The sequence below is a fragment of the Cherax quadricarinatus genome, chromosome 14 (assembly GCF_038502225.1).
Source record: "Cherax quadricarinatus isolate ZL_2023a chromosome 14, ASM3850222v1, whole genome shotgun sequence".
Lineage (NCBI taxonomy): Eukaryota > Metazoa > Arthropoda > Malacostraca > Decapoda > Parastacidae > Cherax > Cherax quadricarinatus.
In genome coordinates, this window is record NC_091305.1 from 11,941,636 (window position 1) to 11,957,153 (window position 15,518).

Here is a 15,518-nt window from a genome sequence, read left to right on the forward strand (position 1 = left end):
AATTGGAGATGAAAGGATTGTAGAGGACAGAGATTCTGGAAGGTGTTTTGGGAATTTTTAGGTAATGTTGAAAAAATAAAAATGAGAGAAAAGTTCTGTCGAGAGATTTTAATGCTGAAGTAGGAGACAGTGATACAGTGCCAAGTATGAAAGTTGGCATACCAACTTCTCTACATTTCATTAAATTATGAATTGTGCTGAAAATATATTTGGTGTAATACAAGTTTTAAGAAGATAAACAGGTATATGAGGTATGATTAAGTGTACTATGAGAGTGGTTTGCTGGATTGTGTATTATCAGTAAATGTGACATTTATCAATATATTTTACATGCCATTTTTATATTTTGTACAGCTGCCGCAACTATGAAGGTGAGCGGTGTGAAATTAAGATTCACAAAGGACTTAGTGGTGGTGGTATTGCAGGGATTGTTATAGGCTGTTTGGCCTTTATAGTCCTTGTTGCTGTCATTGCTTTCTACACCACCAAAAAGAAAATGTAAGGATATGTATATGTAATTTTTGTAACTTAACCTATAATTTATTCTTCAATAAAGTGTTTGTTGGTAATTGTAATACAGTACAATGCTGTATTATGTATTTTGCAAAGATTATATGGTGGCTTGGAAAATTAATTTATCAAAGCCAGATTGTGAATTTTATGGAAGCTTATATTTTAGGCTTTGACTCACGAAATCGTAATGGCACAATTGCAAACAAACCATACCATAGGCAGGGATAGAACCCATGATCAGAGAGTCTCAAAACTCCAGACCATCGCGTTAGCCCAGTGGCTAACGCGACGGTCTGGAGTTTTGAGACTCTCTGATCGCGGGTTCTATCCCCACCCATGGTATGGTTTATTTTAGGCTTGGAGAGAGGGGGTAAAGGAGGTTTTGTGTGCGAGGGGCTTGGACTTCCAGCAGGCATGCGTGAGCGTGTTTGATAGGAGTGAATGGAGACAAATGGTTTTTAATACTTGACGTGCTGTTGGAGTGTGAGCAAAGTAACATTTATGAAGGGGTTCAGGGAAACCGGCAGGCCGGACTTGAGTCCTGGAGATGGGAAGTACAGTGCCTGCACTCTGAAGGAGGGGTGTTAATGTTGCAGTTTAAAAACTGTAGTGTAAAGCACCCTTCTGGCAAGACAGTGATGGAGTGAATGATGGTGAAAGTTTTTCTTTTTCGGGCCACCCTGCCTTGGTGGGAATCGGCCAGTGTGATAATAAAAATAATAAAAAAAATATTTAGTAGTACAAAATCACAAGGATGATTTAATTAAGGCTTGATCATAATATAATTATTTATAGATGGGGTTGTAAAAAAAGTAAATGCTAGTGTATTGAGGAGAGGGGTGGGATTAAATTATGGCAATCAAATACAAAATGGAAGTTGACATTTACTTTCTGTTGATGATACTGTGCTTTTGGGAGATTCTACAGAGAAATTGCAAAGGTTAGTGGACGAGTTTGGGAGGGTGTGCAAAAGAAGAAAGTTGAAAGGGAACATAGATAAGAGTAAGGTGATAAGACTTTCAAATTAGTAAAGTAAAGAAAACTAGAAGAAGTAAAATGTTGAGATATTTGGTAGTAGACTCAGTCAGCAGATGGGTTTATGAAGGACGAGGTTAACCATAGAACTGATGAAAGAAAAAGGGTGGATCGTGCAGTGAGGTATCTGTGGAGACAAAGAATGTTATCCATGGAGGCAAAGAAGAGAATGTATGAAAGTATAGTGGTACCAACACTCCTATATGTGTGTGAAGCATGGGTTGTAAATGATGCAGCAAGGAGGAGGCTGGAGGCAGTCGAGATGTCATATCTAAGGGTAATGTGTAGCATAAATAAAATGTTATGCAGAGAATTTGCAGTGTGGAAATTAAGAAATGTGGAGTTACCAAAAGAATTATTCAGAGGGCTGAGGAGAGGTTGTTGAGGTGGTTTGGTGATTTAGAGAGGTTGGAACAAAATAGGATGACTTGGAGGGTGTATAAATCTGTAGTGGAGTGGAGGAGGGGTAGGGCTCATCCTAGGAAAGGATGGAGGGAGGGGGTAAAAGAGGTTTTATGTGCAAGGGGCTTGGACCTACAGCAGGCATGATAGAAGTGAATGGAGACTATTGGTTTTTGGGACTTGATGAGCTGTTGGAGTATGAGCAGGGTAATATTTTGTGAAGGAATTCAAGGAAACTGGTTAGCCAGACTTGAGTACTGGAGGTGGGAAGTACAGTACCTGCACTTTAAAGGAATATTGCTGTTTGGAGAGACATCAGAATTGTCATATCTGGGTGCTTCTGTAAAAGCAGTGATTATGTGTGAATGATGATGAAAGTGTTGAATGATGACAAAAGTGTCTTTCTTTTTTGGATCACTGTGCCTCGATGGGGGATGGCCGGCATGTTGAAAATAAAAAAAATAAACTGTAACCTCAAAATTTATGAGAATGTAGTGAGAAAAATTATGAGAATTTAGTAGGTGGACCATGGAGGTCTTGAGAAAGGCAATATTTATTAAGGGATTCAGGGAAAACTGGTTAGCCAGATTTGTGTCCTGGAGATGAGAGGTACAGTGCTTGCACTCTGAAGGAGGGTGGCAATATTACAGTTCGAAGGGGCATCTGAGCTATAGTATCACTGCACCTTTGGCAAAACAGTGAAGGGGTGAGTGATGGTAAAAGTGTTTCTTCTTTTTGTGTCACCCTTTCTCAGTGGAAGATGGCTGGTGTGTTAAAAAATTAAATGATTCCAGTTTATATATACAGTGGACCCCCGGATATCAGCCGGTGCGGATATCAGCCAAATAGGATTTCGGCCACTTTTTGGGCTGAAATTCTATCCTGGATTTCGGCCGGCAACTTGGAAATCGGCCATACTGGACGCATCCACCCGCCACACAGCATGCTTGAGTCAGTCTGGCTTTGTCTCTTGGTGAATGAGCAATACTCCGCACATTCATCCAAACATTTCATTATAATCCATTGTTTTTTGTTGTTTATTGAGTGAAACTGTGAAATAAGCCAACATGGGCCCAAAGAAAGTTTCTAGTGCCAGTCCTTTGGTAAAGAAAGTGAGAAACACGATAGAATTCAAGAAAGAAATTGTAGCAAAGTACAAAAGTGGTGTACGTGTGCTTGATGCCAGGGAGTGGCAAAATTTTGTGCAGAAATATCACCCTGACCAAGCTGAAACAAGCTATATCTGCAACATGTTCAGTAACAAAATCTTGTCCCACTTCAGGAAAATCTTAGAGACGTCAGAAACAGACCTCTCTGGACAGTTTTTTTGTGTGACAGGGTTGCAGTGACTCACGCTGGTCCTAGTAAAAGACAAAGAAGGGAAGTAACCCCAGATAGGGACTTGATACCTGAATTCCTTATGGAGGGGGATTCCCCTTCCAAACAATAATCAGTCCTCCCTCTCTCCTCCTCCCTGTCTTCCATACACCAACAAGAATCTTCAGTAAAGGTAAATGTGATGTTAAATGTTCATTTATCCATTTCAGTAGTCATTTTATTTAGTTCTCATTGTTTTGTGTATGTAAAACTATAGTTAATCTTCAAAATGTATTTTTTGTTAATTTTTTTGGTGTCTGGAATGGATTAATTGTGTATTTACATTAATTCTTATGGGAAATATTACTTTGGGTTTTGGCCTTTTCTGATTTAGGCCAACCTTCTCGAAACGATTACGGCGGAATTCTGGGGTTCCACTGTACTGTATCATATTTGGCTTTATTTTAATTATTGCCACTACTTCTAGAGTGGCCAGTACTAAGTAAAATACAGTTCATTTCATTTAATATTCAATTTTTTAAGATTGATCCTGTGATGGAAAAAATATTGAGCTTCATTCCCAAATGATATTTTGAAAATACTTCTTTGTATTAGTTTGAAATAATTACTTTACTCTTACTTATGTTTTGTCTGTGCTGCAGGCTTCAACAATCAATTACAGGAATGACAAAGTGGAGAGAGTTTTCTATTTCCAGGATTGCAATTCATCTCTGTATTCAACCTTAAGAAAATTTATGAACATTGTTTCAGTGCAAAACATTGAGAAAATGTTGAAAAAGTTTTCTAGTAGAGTGAAACTTTAAACAAGTGTCCTATGCTTTCATAAAGAATCACTTAGGATTAAGGTGTCAGGATTAGACATATGGACACATGATAAACTTTATTTCTGCAAGGTATTACAGTTGATATGGAAAAAGTGATATTATTAACATACTTTATAGAAAGTCCCTGATTAAGCAGAGCATTTTGGGCAGCCTTAAAATAAACTTATGACTTGTAAACTAATACTGGATTATTTGCAAGAACAATTTGTTGGAAATTTAAGTAAAACAATTCCCTATAACATTTGTGGAGGTTATTACAAATGTTGGTCAAATACAAACGCAGATAGTAATCTAAATTTCAGCATTACTGTACAGGACATACAATAAAACTGGACTCCCAAAGAATGCATAGCATCTCAGGCAAAACTTAGCCTATATGTACTAGAGTAAAGAATCCTTTATCCAAAATCCAAAAGTTTTTTCGAGTGCTGACATGACACGCCACAAATGGATCATTCAGCACAAGACATGGTGGAGACAGATGAGCTTCATATTATATCTGTACTAGTGCCAGTTTATTGTCAGCAGCAGTTACTCACTGATTAGTGCATGTTTTATAATCTGTGGTGTGAGGCTATTGTTGAAAATCCTCTTCAAGGGGGGGCTCCTTGTTGTGGTGAAGAGGCTATTGGTCTGAAGAATTGGATCTTTTGGTCTTCTTCCTCAGACCAAACCTAATTACCCCCCAATCCTCCCCATCGAGGTCCTCTCGGATGAGGGGAAGAGCTTTCGGCCCCTCCATGCCTCCTAGTGACTATCCTTCCGTTGTCCCTCTCTTTTTCTTTCCTTCTTCCTTTTTTTCTTAAAATAACAAGAAAGAAATCACAGAAGAAGCACCTTCATTATGGGGTCTTCGCCCAGTGAAACCCTTCCTCCTCAAAGACCTATTTCTGATCCCACACCCTGTTCTGACCTGGATTCATTATCGGTCCATCCTCTTGACTTCTCATACTCCTGTACCTTCTGCCGGTGATGCTGCGTCATCTGCTTCAGGTGCTGTGGCGTCACCCATTTCTGTTTGTGCCACTACTTCTAGCATGCCTTTCACAATGCATCCGGCTTCTCCGAATATAGTGCAACGATTTTTGGATCACCCACCTCCCTCAGGTCAGACTGCCCACGGTACTACTCCTAAACGCCCAAGACAACCTACTGACGATAGTTCGTCGATGATCGCTCAAAAAGTCCTATGCGACACTCATTACCTTTGCGTATCGGGCTAACAAGTACACAACGGACAAAATTTTTTCTTTACAAACAATGTCTCAAACTGGTTATCTTTCTGATCATGGAATTTGTAAAACTCTTTTACAGTACGTTGGCCAAAATATATCCTTCCATGCTCTTCGAAGCGGTGCACGTGTCATAACAGTACAGAATTCAGAGCAAGCTCATGCTCTCTCCTGCATCACTTCCATAGATAACATACCAGTCACCATTTGTAAGCGCGTTGCTCTTAATTCTTGCAGTAGTACTGTGGTCTTACCATGTACCATTATACAGAGTGCTTTTTCTGTCTTGCAGTGATGATATTTTAGAACAATTAGTCCTTCAGAACCTCCTTATTCTTAAGGTAAATACATACATCCTGCCTGCTCGTGGGCGGAAGCGCTTTTCTAGTAACATCACTTGTTTAACTTTTGACTGCTGTGAACTTCCATCCTCTGTCTATATTGCAGGCCATCACCTAAAGGTCCGTCAAATAGTTCCCACTCCCCAACAGTGTCTTAATTGCTGGTGTTTTGGGCACCCCGCTAAACACTGCAGATCTGCAGCAGAATGCCCAGTCTGTGGTGCAGCAGATCATTCCAATACTTCTTGTAGTCTTCCCCCCTCTTGTCTCAATTGCAAGGAACCTCATCCTTCCTTTTCCCACCGTTGCCAGGTCTATGGTAATGAACGAGAGATCCATTATCTTAAGGAGCGTGAGGGCCTTACTTACACTATGGCTGTCTCTCAGCTCCACCTTCAAGGAAAACTTCCTCGTGTCCCGTATGCTCGAGTAGTCAGAAGACCTCCAACCTCCACGGTCCTCCCACCTCCCAATCCGCGTCTTCCGGGGTCACCCCAGTTTCTAATTCCTTTGCAGTTTTATCCTCTGACACTCCTGCCTCTGCACCACTTCCTACTTCTACTGCTTCATCTCACTCCCTTGCTTCTCAGTCTACGAGACTTCGCAGACCTACATACATTTTCTTCGCGTCCACCACCTGTACAGAATCTATCTTCTACTTCGGAGCCTAGTTCTCACCCCCTTTCCAGCTCTTACACGTAGGTGGAGGTTCAACCCCCCCTCGTGTAGTCCCCTCTTCCCCTGCTCTTCCTCCATAGTTACCCTCCAACCTCCTTCCTCTCCTGTTACACTGCAGGACACTTCTACCCCAGCCAACGCATCTCTCCAGGTTCATACTCCCCGCACCCCCCCCCCTCAGACCTCTGTGGCTGCCTCCATAGTTACTCCAAACTTTACTTGCAATGCCTCTCCTGTCTCTGACATCATGGCATTATCGGCTTCCTTAACAACTGAGACATTAGCTGTTATCTCCAGCTATATTGCGGAGACGACACCCCCGATGGACACCAACGCGCCTCTTCCTACCCGTTCAATTTCACAACCCTCACAACAGTCTATTCCTCCGCAACATTCTAATTTTTCCTTGCTTACATGCTCGCCAATATGGCTTTCTCAAAGGTCGCTCTACTTTAGACCACTTGCTCCACTTAGGTACGCATATTCAAAATGCCTTTGCTAACAACCACTCTGTCCTAGCGGCCTTTTTTGATCTAGAGAAAGCATATGACACCACTTAGAGGTATAACATTCTTACCCAAGCCTACTCCTTAGGCCTTCATGGTAATCTACTAAACTTCATAGCTGCTTTCTTGTCCGATAGACATTTTCGGATCCATATTGGAGCCTTGCTTTCCTCAGACTTTGTACAAGCCGAGGGAGTCCCACAAGGTTGTGTCCTCAGCACTACTCTTTTTCTATTAGCTATAAATGACCTACCTTCCATTCTTCCTTCGCATATTTGGTTGTCACTTTATGTTGATGACTTCACTACAGCTTACTCAGGCACTGACTGTTGACTAGTAGCAGCCTCCCTTCAGGTTGTGATAGACCGAGTCTCCCACTGGACCACTTCTCGTGTCTTTAAATTTTCTAGTATGAAAACCCGATTCATTACCCTCACTAGATGTCTGCTTATTTTGGATACGCCATTATACTTACACGGTTCACATATTCTGGCATGTGATACAGTCAAGTTTCTGAGCTTGCTCTTTGATTGCAGGATGATGTGGAGACCTCACATTTGTTCTTTAAAGACAACTTGCCGTGGCTGGCTAAATTTCCTTAAGGTTTTCAGACATCATTTGTGGGGAGCAGATTGTAGCACTCTCCTCCATTTGCATTCCACCCTAGTCTTGTCCAAGCTAGATTATGGTGACCAAGTCTATTCTGCGGCCTCTCCCGCAACTCTATCTAAGTTAGATCCCATTCATCACCAAGGTCTCCGTCTGTGCCTTGGTGCCTTTTGTTCATCTTCTGTTGAAAGCCTCTATGCAGAAGCGAATGTTCCTTCCCTGGCTGATTGTCATGATGCTTATTGTCTTCGTTATTTTGTCCACGCTCATGATCTTTGTGTTCCTACTACATTTAGGTCAGTCTTAGACATTAGTAGGAGCCTACTGTTTGTTCAGTGCCCCTGCCTACTCCAACCGTTTTCTGTTCGCATTCACTCACTCTGATCTTCTCTTCAGCTGCCCCCCCCCCCCCACTTGTATGTTCATTTAGCATCTGCCTTTTCCCTTCCGCTTTGGGAAGTTCTGACAGTTCTTGTCTGCCTCCCCCCCACTACCATGTGCCAAAAGTTTTCTTACCTACACCTGCTACTCGCTCTGTCTTTCTCGAGCACTTCTGGTCACTTGCTCATGCCATTGCTGTGTATACAAATGGTTCTAAATCTGCTGATGGTGTTGGGTTTGTGGCAGTTTTCCCTGATGATGTTGTCCTAGGCCTCTTGTTGGACTCATCTAGTGTTTTTACTGCAGAGTTGTGTGCCATCCTCATAGCGCTTCTTTGTATTACATATATGTCTCCTTCGATGTTCGTGATCATTTCGGATTCTCTCAGTGTTTTACAAGCCATTAAACACTTCAACCCCCCTCATCCATTAGTCCTCTGTATTCAACAATGGTTGTGCAGCGTGGCTAGCATGAATAAAGATGCCGTTTTCTGCTGGGTCCCTGGTCACGTTGGTGTACAGGGCAATGAGCAGGCAGATGCTGCTGCACGGTCAGCAGTGCATGATCTCCCAGTTTCTTATAGGGGTATTCCATACAGGGACTATTTTCCAATCATCTCTGCCCATCTCCGCTGCTGTTGGCAACAACGGTGGTCGGGCATACGCCGTAACAAATTGCACTCTATTAAACCACTTTTACGTTTGTGGCCATCTTCCTATCACCATTGCCATTCTCGGGAGACTGCGCTCTCCCAACTACACACTGGCCATACACACCTTACCCATGGGTATCTCAAGGATAGATGCCCTGTTCCTCTCTGTGAGGCTTGTCAGGTCCCAATTTCGGTTCTTCACTTCCTTGTCGATTGCCCAGTTTACCATTGAGCTCACAGGATTTTCCCCCAAAGCTGCTGCCACCCTACCACTCTTACTTTATCTTCTCTACTTGCAGACAACCCCACCTTTGACTCCCAAGCACTTTTGACTTTTTGTCAGCAACTGCCTTATTATACGAACTTCCATCCTTTTTCTTCCCTCACCTCTGATCCCCTCTCTACCTAGCTGATTATAACCTCCGTGCTACATACTGCCCTGCAGTGCTGTATGACCCTTGTTGGTTTAGTGCTTTCTCTGATTATAATAATTATAATAATACATGCATTGTTGAAAAGGCATCTTTATGTTTATCAGAGAATCTCACTTTCAAAGATCACAACAATGTATCTACCACATCTGCTAGGAAAATGATAAGATGGATAATGAGAACCTTCAAAATTAGGGATGCCAAGCCCATGATGATTCTCTTCAAATCGCTTGTTCTCTCTAGGCTGGAATGTTGCTATACATTAGTGACCCCTTTGAAAGCAGATGAAACTGCAGATCTTGAGAATATGCAGAGAACTTTCATGGCATGTATAAGTATGATAAAACACCTAAATTACTGGGAATAGTTGAAGTTCCTTGATTTGTATTCCTAGGCTTTAGCCTGGTGGCTAAAGCTCCCGCTTCACACACGGAGGGCCCGGGTTCGATTCCCGGCGGGTGGAAACATTTCGACACGTTTCCTTACACCTGTTGTCCTGTTCACCTAGCAGCAAATAGGTACCTGGGTGTTAGTCGACTGGTGTGGGTCGCATCCTGGGGGACAAGATTAACCCTTTGACTGTCGCGGCCGTATATATACGTTTTACGAGGTGCCGTGTTTGACATATATATACTCATAAATTCTAGCGGCTTCAAATCAAGCAGGAGAAAGCTGGTAGGCCCACATGTGAGAGAATGGGTCTGTGTGGTCAGTGTGCACCATATAAAAAAAATCCTGGAGCACGCAGTGCATAATGAGAAAAAAAAACTCCGACCGTTTTTTTTTAATTAAAATGCCGACTTTGTGGTCTATTTTCGTATAGTATTTATGGTTGTATTCTCGTTTTCTTGGTCTCATTTGATAGAATGGAAAACATATTACAGAAATAGAGGTGATTTTGATTGATTTTACTATAAAAAGAACCTAGAAATGGAGCTCAAAGTAGGGGAAATGTTTGATTTTTGCCAATGTTCAAAAGTAAACAAATGATGCCATTGTCCAATAAATGTCCAACTAGCCATTCTAATATGCAGTCATGAATGGGTTGATGTTATTTATACAGTTATTACAGCATTGCAGTAGTCTGCATAATAGTAAGTCTAATATTTTTTGTTTGAATAAAAATTCAAAATAGAAAGCAAGAGTAATATCAGAAGGGCCTGGAGACGTGACTGATGAACAAAGAAAATGTTATTTTAGAGTCAGGAATGTCTGCATTGTTCATTCTGGACCTTATTTTGAAATTGTCATATTTTTTAGTTTTCGTGAAATTGGCCAAATTGCAAATTTCTGACCACATTATTAGGTAGTTGAAATCAGTAAATGGGCAGTTTCTTGTATTCAATCGATAGAAAAAATGAAGTTCTAAAGAAATAGCTATGAGTTTGGGCGACTGGAACAATGGAATTAGCCGAAAATGGGGCTCAAAGTGGGCAAAATCGCCGATTTGTAAACAGCGCCGAGGTCGCTAACTTCGCGAGAGCATAATTCCGTCAGTTTTCCATCAAATTTCGTTTTTTTGGTGTCATTACAATCGGGAAAAGATTCTCTATCATTTCATAAGAAAAAATAATTTTTTTTTTTAAATTTTGCGACACCAGGAGACACCTCAGGATTGGGGGTTGCGACAGTCAAAGGGTTAAGGACCCCAATGGAAATAAGTTACAGTCCTCGATGACGCACTGACTTTCTTGGGTTATCCTGGGTGGCTAACCCTCCGGGGTTAAAAATCTGAATGAAATCTTATCTCTTATAATATATACTTAACCCTTTCAGGGTCCGTCCCGTAGATCTACGGCTTTACGTTCAGGGTCCAAACCATAGATCTACGCCATGAGCTCAGCTCACTCTGATAAACTGTGAGTGGTACATTTGGGCCTAGATATGAGAGAATACATCTATGTGGTATGTGTGCACCACATAAAACAGATCCTGCAGCACACTGTGTATAATGAGAGAAAAAAAATGAAATCATGATTTTTCGATTAAAATAATCCTAGAGGGACTGGTCCCAAATCTGAATACGAAAATCACACCCTACAAAAGCAAAAGACTTGCCAAGAGATGCAACATCTCCCCAAAGTAGGGGTGTCACGAGTATGCTAAGAGACAACACAACAAGTGTCAGGGGCCCAAGACTGTTCAACTGCCTCCCAGCATATACAAGGGGGATTACAAATAGACCCCTGGCTGTCTTCAAGGAGGAGCTGGACAGGCATCTAAAGTCAGTATGTAACCAGCCAGGCTCTGGTTCGTACATCAGTTTATGTGCGGCCAGCAGTAACAGCTTGGTTGGTTATCAGGCCCTGATCCACCGTGAGGCTTGGTTACAGATCGGGCAGCAGGGGCATTGACTCCTGGAACCCCCTCCAGGTATCACAGAAAGTCAAGTTGTTGGAATAACCTGACAGTGGTGAAAGTGTGAAGCATCAGAATGAGAAGTTTGGTGTTGGAACAACCACTATCTACAACCTATAGAAAGAGAAGGACAAATTATTGAAGTTCTGTGCTAAAAGTGATGAACAGAAGTTAATGAAAAATAAAAAAAAATATTCCACAGAGGGAAAAAATAAAGATTTTGATTGTGTATTGATGGAGTGGGTTCGTCAGTGTTGAAGTGAGCATGTGCCGCTTAACAGAATGCTGATCATGAACTAAGCAAAAATTTATCATTACAAACTGAATATTGAAGGTAACTGAATATTCAGCAGGCTGGTTACAAAAATTTAAGAAAAGGCACAGCATTAAATATTTAAAGATAAGTGGTGATAAAGCAGCAGAGAAATTCATTGATGTATTTGCCAAGATTGTTGCTAATGAAACTCTAACAGCAGAACAAATCTACAATACTGATGAGACATCACTGTTCTGGCATTATTGCCCCAGAAAAACATTGACTATAGCTGATGAGAGAGCTCCTACAGGAGTCAAGGATGCTAAGGACAGATTACCTGTGCTGGGATGTGCTAATTCAGCTGTGGTAGGCAAAAGCCTGGATCTCATTGTTTTAAAGCTGTGAATACCTTTCCAGTCCATTATTATGCTAACAAAGGGGCTTGGATCACCAGGAACATCTTTTCTGATTGGTTTCACAAATATTTTGTACCAGCGGCTCACGCCCAGTGCAGGGAAGCCAGACTGGATGCCAAGTGCAAGATTTTGTTATTCCATGACAACTGTTCAGCTCATCCTCCAGCTTAATTTCTCATCTGAAATAATGTTTATGGCATGTACTTTCCCCCAAATGTGATTCATTAATTCGTCCATGTGACCAAGGCAGCCTTAGATCAGTGAAGACTAAATTTAAAGACAATTTCTTGAACAGCATGCTGGCAGCAGTGAACAGAGGCATGGGTGTGGATGGCTTCAAATTCAAATTCTTTATTTCAGCATGATACAATGATTGTACAGAGATGGGTGACATTTAAGTGTACATGCAGAAAGCATGTAGGCTTAAATGTCACCCATCTCTGCATGAAGAGCATTTCAGGCAAACTTAAGCCAATCTTAAGACTAAAGAGGCAATAATTAGTTGATTCATATGTATGTATATGGTCTAAAGTGGTTTTTAACAATATACACTTTTCTTCTTTCAATGCACCAAGTGTATCCCACTGAGGAAGGGTGGTCCAAAAGGAAAAACGAAAGTTTTTCCTTTTAAATTTAGTAATATATACAGGAGAAGGGGTTACTAGCCCCTTGCTCCCGGCATTATAGCCGCCTCTTACGACATGCATGACTTACGGAGATAAGTGGAAATAAACAAGAACAAGAACTAGTAATAATTATTATTATTAATAATAATAACAATAGAGCTTCAGTTCCCTAAATTAATAATAATAAAATAATTATAATAATAATAATTATTGTAATAATGATAGAGCTTCAGTTCCCTAAATTAATAATAATAATACATAATAAGTACGTAATAATTCAAAATGCTGCCGCTAGTTGGTACAAAACCATCTGGTAAGCAGTACACATGTTTACATTGCTGTGGGAGCAGTTTTCTTGTGCTTGTTCGCATTTTTTACAGTCGTTTGGCCAAATTTCTTTTTTCTAACCACGGGTCCTAAGAAAATAAGTGCTGAGAAGAAAAAGGCGATGATTTCCATGGACTTAACAAGGCAATACATCATATGCTGCACCCTCAACATCCCCCCCACCCTCAACATCCCCCCACCCTCAACATCCCCCCCACCCTCAACATCCCCTCACCCTCAACATCCCCCCACCCTCAGCAGCCCCCACCCTCAACATCCCCCACCCTCAACATCCCCCACCCTCAGCATCCCCCACCCTCAACCTCCTCCATCCTCAACATCCCCCACCCTCAACCTCCCCCACTCTTAACCTCCCCCTCCCTCAACACCCCCCCACTCTCAACCTCCCCCACCCTCATCCCCCACCCTCAACATCCCCCCACCCTCAACATCCCCCACCCTCAGCAGCCCCCACCCTCAACATCCCCCACCCTCAACATCCCCCACCCTCAGCATCCCCCACCCTCAACATCCCCCACCCTCAACCTCCTCCATCCTCAACATCCCCCACCCTCAACCTCCCCCACTCTCAACCTCCCCCTCCCTCAACACCCCCCACTCTCAACATCCCCTACCCTCATTGTCCCCCCACCCTCAACATCCCCCACCCTCAGCATCCCCCACCCTCAACATCCCCCACCCTCAACCTCCCCCACCGTCTCTGCTCCAAGTGTGTAAGTACATTGGACCCTCAACATTCGATACTAATCCGTTCCAGAGAGCTATCGAATGTCGAAAATATCTAAAGTCGAATTAATTTTCCCCATTAGAAATAATGGAAATCAAATTAATCTGTGCAAGACACCCAAAAGTATGAAAAAAAATTTTACCACATGAAATATTAAGTTTAATGCAAGAGAATAATTACAATAACAACAATAACAATAGAATAATTGACACTTACCTTTAATGAAGATCTGGTGATGATTGATGGGATGGGAGGAGGGGAGAGTGTCGAAGTTGTTACTGTTTAGAAGGGGAATCCCCTTCCATTAGGACTTGAGGTAGCAAGTCATTTTCCAGGGTTACTTCCCTTCTTTTAATGCCACTAGGACCAGCTTGAGAGTCACTGGACCTCGTTCCTTTAAGATTTGTCTAAAATGGGCCATAACATTGTCATTGTAATAGTCACCAGCATGGCTTGCAATAGCTGTGTTAGGGTGATTTTCATCCATAAAGATTTGCAGTTCAACCCACTTTGCACACATTTCCTTAATTTTTGAAGTAGGCACAATAGAGTCCACAACTGGCATAGGCTTCTCTGGGTTAGCCCCAAACCCTTCAAAATCTTTCTTAATTTCCATACTAATTCTCACCCTTTTTACCATAGGGATGGCACTAGAAGCTTTCTTGGGGCCCATGGTGACTTATTTTGCAGAAACAAGCACCAAAAACAGTGATAATATGGATAATATGGAATGTACCGAATGTATCCTTAGATGCGCGCACACTGGCTGGCTTGTAAACACTGGCACACACGGGGCAGTTCAGGCCACATGTGGACACATCTCGTACGAATTGTATCGAATGTCAGGTTTTCCATCAAATGTCGAGGCGAAATTTTTGCGTTAAAATGCATTGAATGTCGGATTTATCGAATGTCGATGCCATTGAATGTCGGGGGTCCACTGTACATATACACTTTATATAAATAGTTTTTATACGATATTTCTTATTTATAAAAACATTGTTTCAGCGTTTTCTTTAGAAAACTAGTGATCTGCTGCAGTTAGCCTCAAAAATACTCTCATTTCTCTTACAGTAAGAACATAGGAAGATACTATAGTCAAATTGGGACAGAAATGGCGGACGCTTCCGCTGCTGCCTCTGCCACCATATTATGACCTATTTTATTCGTTCTAGACTATATATCATGTTTCTGTGTTAATTATCTTGTTTATTATGTCATATTAGATGAATTGTGATAAATAAGCTGTAAAGTTGATAATGGCGTCATACGTATTCAAGTATTTTTTCTCGGCTCTCCAGAGTCCAGGTACGAATTAATGGCTTTTCAATTAATTTAAAATGAAGAAAATTAATTTGATATACGAGAAAATTGAGTTACGAGCTAGCTCCTGGAACGGATTAAACTCGTAAGTCAAGGTTCCACTGTACTTGTTACTTGATAGACCATCCATAACTGGATGAAATGTAGTATAGTGTACCAACAAAGGCATCATGTTGCATTATTATTATTATTATAATCAAAAGGAAGTGCTAAACCTACCAGGATATATTATAAAGTGCCCATTTACCGTTATTATTTATATTCATTTCTCTTGTACTTACACTCACCCAAGTGACTGTATGTATAAAATTAACTCATATTGTTATTGCCTTCTTTATCTTAAGTTAGTCTTAAGTTTGCCTAAAATGCTCTGCATATATAGAGGCTTTCTGCATGTCATTCATATGTCATGTCATGTCATTCATATGTCATGTCATATCATGTCATTCACCTTTGTACAAATATTGTGTCATGCTGAAATAAAGTATTACTATTATACTAAGCTCTCTTATGAAGCTATTC

General features: G+C 41.3%; 1 protein-coding gene across 1 annotated transcript in view; it reads left to right on the forward strand.

The window, feature by feature from the left end:
• The window catches only part of LOC128698663 (MAM and LDL-receptor class A domain-containing protein 2-like), a 382,606-nt gene that overhangs the window by 365,823 nt on the left and 1,265 nt on the right, over window positions 1-15,518 (forward strand). Inside the window, exon 55 of the mRNA XM_070084850.1 lies at window positions 355-498. Within this exon, the coding sequence (XP_069940951.1) occupies window positions 355-498 (144 nt within the window). The remainder of the gene's footprint in view (window positions 1-354; window positions 499-15,518) is intronic.